The 7,872-nt window shown below is 41.1% G+C and overlaps 1 protein-coding gene across 1 annotated transcript; it reads right to left on the bottom strand.

Annotated features, from left to right (window-relative positions):
* Positions 1-2,107: 2,107 nt before the first annotated feature.
* LOC138881144 (uncharacterized) lies at positions 2,108-6,189 on the bottom strand. The gene is made up of 6 exons (XM_070161348.1): positions 6,060-6,189; positions 4,768-4,976; positions 4,186-4,296; positions 4,010-4,078; positions 3,414-3,774; positions 2,108-2,406 (listed from the first exon to the last, which is right to left on the bottom strand). The coding sequence occupies exons 1-6, from the start codon at positions 6,187-6,189 to the stop codon at positions 2,108-2,110; spliced, it is 1,179 nt and encodes a 392-aa protein (XP_070017449.1).
* Positions 6,190-7,872: the final 1,683 nt, after the last annotated feature.

Here is a 7,872-nt window from a genome sequence, read left to right as displayed (position 1 = left end):
GTGTATATAACTAAACACCATCTCATTATAGTGAACAATAATACAAGAAGGAATAATCACGAAATCGATAGAAGCATTAAACAATACCATATCATCAAATTAAGAATCACGTAAGCTTTCAAGTAATTTCCACGATTTTTGGTGGGGAGGTCTTTAGTACCAATATACCTTTATTCATAATACCATCGTATTCATACATGGAGTCCAATCACGACCCAATTAGCTACACCGTCTCTTTTGATACATCAACCACAAATATCAATTTCAATTTTCAGTTTCAAATTTTAGCGCAGTCTCTACCATGTGTGTGGCATGGCATATAATCATGGCTCGATCGGCTAGGCCGTCTTGCCCAAGACATTACAATTTTCTATCAATCATCTCATTTCATATATGGCTCTTGGCCGCATTTAATAATTCAAGTTCTTTTCCACATCCTAACATTTTTATCATCAACAATCACAACAAGGCTTTTCATTCAAGGCTTTGTTTACACATGTGAGCAATGTAGAATCTAAGACGCGTTGAGACTTTTCACATAATTTGGCATAACAATCTTCATTCAAATTTGACTTGAAGTCTAGGCATCTTTAGCACATATTCCATATTTTAAACACATCCTTAGATGGTAAGATAACATGATGAAATCATTGGAATACACATTGCACATATATTCTTCAACGTAAGCACATTCGAGATAGCAATTTCTATAATGATCAATTTGGGACTTACACCGATTGCATGAACGCCATGGGGTTCAATTCTAAGAAGTGGGGGTTTTAGCCATACATACCTCGATTGACCTCCCTTAAACATTAAGATGTTCCAGAATATTAGCAACTTCAATCTATTTTAATAATATAGCAAAATCGAACAAAAACATTAGGAAAGCGATCATGATTCTAGCTCACTTGAGCATTTTATCAAATACTATGTGTGTATTAAGGTTTCATGGATCTTTTTATGAAAGACTACACCAACCCACACCCCATCCTTTTCCATCTTTAACTCACAACCTCCCCATATACCTTAAGAATACATGCATGCAAGGTAAGCACTCCCATTCCCATGAATTACCTTATTAATGGCCCATTCTAGTTACATCTTGAAATCAGGAGTTTGAGTGATAGAACCTTACCTCTTCGGAAGAAAACCTAGGTGACCCTCTTGATAAGTTTAAGATTTAAGTAAGAATTGAAGAGAAATTTCTGATGAAGAACACTTTCTCCATCTAGGACTCTTTCTCTCACTCTAAAGTATCAGATTTTACAAGAAAAATGATCCAAAACTCTTATATAACGAGATTGGGTCGGGTTATAAAAACCAAAAAATAAAGCCCCGAAACAGGATCTGCGGTCACATATGCGACCGCATAATAATTCTGCGATTAGCAAAATGAGCTGGATAATAGGCCCTCCGGAACCAATATTTTCTACCTCGGTCAGCGACCAGTCTGCGGTCCGCAAACCTGTTCTGCTGTCGCATAATGTACCTCAGAACCACCATCTAAAAAACCTCAAGGCTGGATATGCGATCAAAGTGCGGCCTGCAAAATAGTTTTGCAGACGCCATAATGGGCCGCAAAAAGGACATACAAAAGGACCCAAATGACTGTCTCACTCTGCGGCCCTTCTGTGGTCCACAATGTGATTCTCCGACCGCATAATGGGATGCAGAAATGCCTTGTTGTGCCAACATTTTTCCTTTATATCCTCAATGTAGTATTCAACCCAAAAGAAGCTCGTCGTGAGAAATCTCTACAATCTTTAATTCATAAGCCTAACTCGGCGCCACGAAATCCTAGTTTTTAGGTAGAATTTTATGGGGCCTTATATCCTCCCCCACTTAAGATCATTCATCCTTGAATGAGGTTCAAAGTTCACTATAAGCATCCGATGCAACTCAACTACCACACTACACTCCAAATGTCCCAATATTTTTGACTAACTACCAAAATTTCCGAAAATTTCGCTAGAGTTTCCTTTGTAACTCGGCCTATCCACCTGTCAGAGAGCCCTAGAAATACATCCTAATAACATATATATAATCCACTGATGTATCACAAAAAAAACATCAAACGTGGTCTTATAAGCAACATATTACACAGCTATTCAAACAAGCAGGGATACTTCTTCCTCATCTCTTCCTCGGCCTCCCAAGCAGCCTCTTCAACTTGCTGGTTCCGCCATAACACTTTCACGGAGGCAATTTCTTTATTTCTCAACTTTCGGAATTGCCTATCAAGAATAGGAACTGGAATTTCTTCATATGACAATTCGTCATTAGCTTCAATAGTCTCAACTGGCACAATAAGCGACGGATCCCCGATTACTTTCTTCAGCATAGACACATGAAATGCCGGGTGAATTAATGACATCTCAGGCGGTAGCTCAAGCTTGTCGCCACCTGACCAATCCTCTGAATGATTCTATATGGCCCGATATATCTCGGACATAATTTCTCTTTCTTTCCAAACTGAATTATACCCTTCACAGAGGAAACCTTCATGAATACCCAGTCATCTTCATTAAATTCCAAATCTGCGACAAACATCTGAATAGGACTTTTGACGACTTTGAGCAGTTTTCAACCGCTCCTTAATGATCTTAACCTTTTCCATAGCTTGATGCATGAAGTCTAGTCCTATCGACTCAACTTCCCCAATTTTGAACTACCCAATGGGAGTTCTACATCTCCTACCATATAACACCTCAAATGGTGCTATCTGAATACTAACATGATAGCTGTTGTTGTAAGAAAATTCAACGAATGGCAAATGGTCATCCCAGCTTCCCTTGAAGTCAAGAACGCAAGCACGCAACATATCCTCAAACGTCTTAATAGTTCGCTCTTCCTACCCGTCAGTCTGCGGTTGAAAGGCTATACTAAGATTCACTTGGGTACCCAAACCTTACTGAAATCTCTTCCAAAGGTTAGTTGTGAACTGTGCTCCTCGATCCAAAATGATAGAAACTGGAGTTCCATGCAACCTGACTATTTCCTTGATATATAACTGAGCATACTGTTCTTCTTGTCAGTAGATTTAACTGTTAAGAAGTGTGCTGACTTCGTGAGTCAGTTCAGAATTACCCATATTGAGTCAAAATTGTGCAGAATTAGTGGTAACCCTACCACAAAATACATATTAATCATTTCCCATTTCCATATTGGAATTTCTATGTTTTATACCAACCCATCGGGTCTTTGATGCTCGACCTTCACTTATTGATAGTTTGGACATTTTACCACAAAGTCTGCCACATTCGTCTTCATGTTAGACTTCCATGAGATCATGATACATTTATGTAGAACTTGGGTGCACGGAATACCTAGAAGTGTGAGCCTCGGTCGTGATCCTTTCCCGGATATATCTACATTCGGAATACATAGTCGCCCTTGGCACCTTAGTGTACCATCATTCATGCCAAGAGTAAAAGCCATAGTCTTATATGTATAGATCCCCTCCTTCAACTGTACCAACAATGGATCATTGTATTGCTTATCCTTGACCTCCGCCACAAGCGATGATTCAGCCCTATTTTGCATAATTATCCCTCTTTCATTAGAGTCCGCAAGACGAACTCCCAAACTAGCCAACTGGTGAATCTCCCTGGCCAACGAACTTTGATATGCCTCCAAATGAGCCAAACTACCCATAGATTTCCGGCTAAGAGCATCCGCCACAATATTGGCCTTTACCGGATGATATAGATTATCGATGTTGTAGTCCTTAAGTAACTCCAGCCATCTTCTCTGCCTTAAATTTAATTCATTCTGTTTGAAAATATATTGAATGCTCTTATGGTCTGTGAATACATCCACATGGACACCATACAAATAATGACACCAAATCTTCAATGAAAATACAATTGCTGCAAGTTCTAAGTCATATGTTGGATAGTTCTTTTCATGATTCTTGAGTTACCTAGAAGCATACACTATAACCTTGCCATGTTGCATTAACATACACCCAAGACCGATCCTTGAAGAATTGCAAGATACCACATACCCATATGTGCCCTATGACAGAGTTAACACTGGTGCTATAATCAATCTTGATTTCAACTTCAAGAAGCTCCTTTCACAAGCATCAGACCATTGGAACTTAACCGCTTTCTGCGTCAATTTGGTCAATGGAGAGGCAAGACTAGAAAACCCCTCCACAAAATTTCGGTAATACCCTACCAAGCCCAAGAAACTGCGAATCTCCATTGGAGTTGTAGGTCTCAGCCAATTCTTCACTGCTACAATCTTTTGAGGATCAACCATAATTCCTTCTCTAGAGATGACATGACCCTAGAACGTGACAGATTCAAGCCAAAATTAACATTTCAAAAACTGTGCATATAATTGGTGTTGATGAAGAGTCTGCAGAATTGCCTTGAAATGATCGGTGTGGTCCTCTCGACTTCGTGAGTATACAAGAATATCATCAATGAAAACTATCATAAAAGAGTCAAGAAAGGGCTTGAAGAATCAATTCATAAGATCCATGAAAGTTGCCGAGGCATTTGTTAGCCCAAAAGACATTATCAGGAATTCAAAGTGCCCATATCGGGTTCTGAAGGATGTTTTTGGAATATCCTGCTCCTTGATCTTCAATTGGTGATACCCGGACCGTAAATCAATTTTGGAGAAGTACCTAGCACCCTCTAATTGATCAAACAAATCACTTATGCTTGGTAGTGGGTACTTATTTTTTATTGTGACTTTGCTGAGCTACCACTAGTCAATACACATCCGTAACGATCCATCTTTCTTTATTACAAAGAGAACCGGTGCACCCCAAGGCAACACACTCGGTTGGATGAAACCCTTTTCTAACAAATCCGTCAATTGTTCCTTTAGCTCCTTCAATTCTGCCGGTGCCAGTTTGTAAGGTGGAATAGATATAGGATGCGTGCTTGGCATCACATCAATCCAAAACTCAAACTCCATATCTGGTGGGATCCCAGGGAGCTCATCTAGAAGACATCCTGAAATTCATTCACAATTGGCACAGACTCAAGTGTAGGTGCCTCAACATCGGTGACCGTGACCCGGATAGAATGATAGATACACCCTTGTTAATCATTTTCGTGGCCTTAAGGTAAGAAATAAACCTACCTTTTGGCACCGCATTATCCCCCTTCCACTAAACAACTAGCTCATTAGGAAATTCAAGCCTCATGGTTCTAGTTTGGCAATCGAGCCATGCAAAACATGAATAAAGTCAATCCATCCCTATTATTATATCAAAATCAACCATCCCCAATTCGATGAGATCGGCCATCATAACCCGACCACGCATCATGACAACACAACCTCTATAAACCCGCATGGCCATAGTAGACTCACCCACTGGAGTAGATACATAGAATGACTCATGAAGTTGTTCTGCTTCTATCCCAAATTCCATAACAACATAAGGGGTAACACAGGACAAGGTGGAACCGAGATCAATAAAAGCATATACATCATGAGTTCTGACAGTCAATATATATATATGACAACATCGGGAGAAGCCTCTACACTCTGGTGAACACTCATAGCATAGAAATGGTTGGGTCCTCACGAACTCTGTGCACCACCCCTAGCTGCACCACGCCCTACGGGTGCTGGAGTGCCTCAATCTAGAGAGGGTGCTGAAGAAGTAGCAATTGCTGAACTAGACGGTTGTGTTGTGCCCTTGCCCTCACCCTGGTGGGATGAATGACAGTCTCTATGGATATGACCCCTCAATCCACAACCGTAACATATAGGCAGGTTTATGTAGCAAATCCCCAAGTGCATCTTCCCACACGTGGGGTATGAGGGCCTCCTCTGCTGCTAGAATATCCCTCTTGACCGACCCTGCTAGTGGGTTCCCCTGTTGCCCTAACTGGGCCTAAAACCACTCCACTGCTGCTACTAATTGGACCCTAATTGCGGGGCACTGGCTGAAGACTGAGCAATAGACTGGGATGGCCCTGATGACCCTCCCCTAAAAACTGATCTACCCCCACCAAATGACTCCCCAAATTTTCCCGCGGACCGGGTCTTATTTCTATGCTATCACTCCATCCTGTTCTTTAACTTACGGTTCTCTGTGGCCTGAGAAAATTCCACCATCTTCCCATAGTTCATATCAGAATTCAAGGCAGCTATAGAAGCCTCATTAATTACCAAAGAACTAAGGCCTGGAACAAACCGGCGCACCCTGGCCTCCATAGTAGGCAACATATAAATAGCATACTTTGACAGGCGTGCGAACTCCATGTGGTACTCCCACAAACTCTTGCTACCTTACATTAGACTTAGCTGCACGGGCTGCCTTTGTCTCGGCAGGAAGGACATAATTCATGAAGGTGTCAACAAACTCACTCCACCTCATTGGAGGGCTCCCTTCCTTATGGGAGTCCTCCCACAGCTCAAACCAAGAATATGCCACCCCTTTCAGGTGGTATGCGGCCAATTCCACTCCCTATGTCTCAATTTCATGCATAACCCTAAGAGTCTTGTGTATCTCATTAATAAAATTCTGGGGGTGCTCCTCAGGATTCGCACCCGTGAACATTGGAGGATCTAACTGGAGGAACCTGTTTACCCTGGAACTAGCAGAATTCCCTTGTTGGCTAGAAGAAGTAGGGAAACATTAAATCTTTGGGCCTAGGAAGCCACTATCTGAGCCAACATATGTATGGATCCCCTAAGGTACCCATCCAAAACACTAGGACCAGAAGCTGGGACTGGAGGGGGAACTGGAATGTCAGTTGGAGGGATCTTTTCACCCTTGGTAGATGTAGGAACTGGTGTGGTGGAATCAGATAGTGTAGTAGTCGGGGGATTATCCATACCCCTTGGGTTCTCACTCGCATCATCAAATAAAGGATAAATTGCCACTCCTGAGGCAGCATTGGCTCTTTGGCCAGTTCTTGCTCTCTTCTTAGGTGCCATGTACTGAAAATTAGAGTAATGCACTAGTTAGAAGAGGAACAGTCTCACCATCAGCTTTACCGCATGATCCAGAATATCAAAGAAGGATATTATTCCTAAATGTCCAAGTAGCCTCCAACTTATAGATGCGGTCGAGAACACACAAATAAGAAGGACACTACAAGCCACAACTCCGAGACATCCTAGGCCACTTTAAAACCATATGCTCTGATAACCAAGTTTGTCATGACCCAAACTCGGGGAGCGCGACCAGTACACAACCGAGTAGACCCGGTCAAGCAAGCCTGTTAGACACTTCCTACCCAACTCACTTATGATCAAGAGAGGGCACACTTTCATTAATTAGACAATAGGAAGATCATATACACATCACTCAATCATTTTATTAGTTACATCATTGTTAAGTTCAATATACACACATTATTATGATTGAATGGAACAAGAGTCTAAAATACAACATGATCCGTTGACCTTTATAATACCCATATACTACCCACATAGTATCTATAGAGCCTCTAAATAGATAAAAAGGAGTACTACAAAAGTGCCGACAACAAGGCCCTCCCTATACCTCAAGTACAATACATAAGAATCAAAATATGTTTGACCTCGAAATGAAATGGGGCTCACCAAGATTGCTGGGAGGAGTATATCACTAATAGTGATCGATGCCACCTGCTGTGAAACCACATGTATCAATTAAAGATACAGCACCCCCGGCAAAAAGGGCGTTAGTGCTGTCGAATAGCACTAGTATATATAACTAAACACCATCTCATTAGAATGAATAATAATACAAGAAGGAATAATCACAAAATAGATAGAAGCATTAAACAATAACATATCATTAAATTAAGAATCATGTAATCTTTCAAGTAATTTCCACAATTTTTGGTTGGGAGGTCTGTAGTACCAATATACCATTATTCACAATACCACTGTATTCTTATACGGAGT

Source organism: Nicotiana sylvestris, chromosome 11 (assembly GCF_000393655.2).
Source record: "Nicotiana sylvestris chromosome 11, ASM39365v2, whole genome shotgun sequence".
Classification (NCBI taxonomy): Eukaryota; Viridiplantae; Streptophyta; class Magnoliopsida; order Solanales; family Solanaceae; genus Nicotiana; species Nicotiana sylvestris.
Note: the sequence above shows the minus strand (reverse complement) of the source record. Positions and strands in the feature narration are given on the sequence as shown.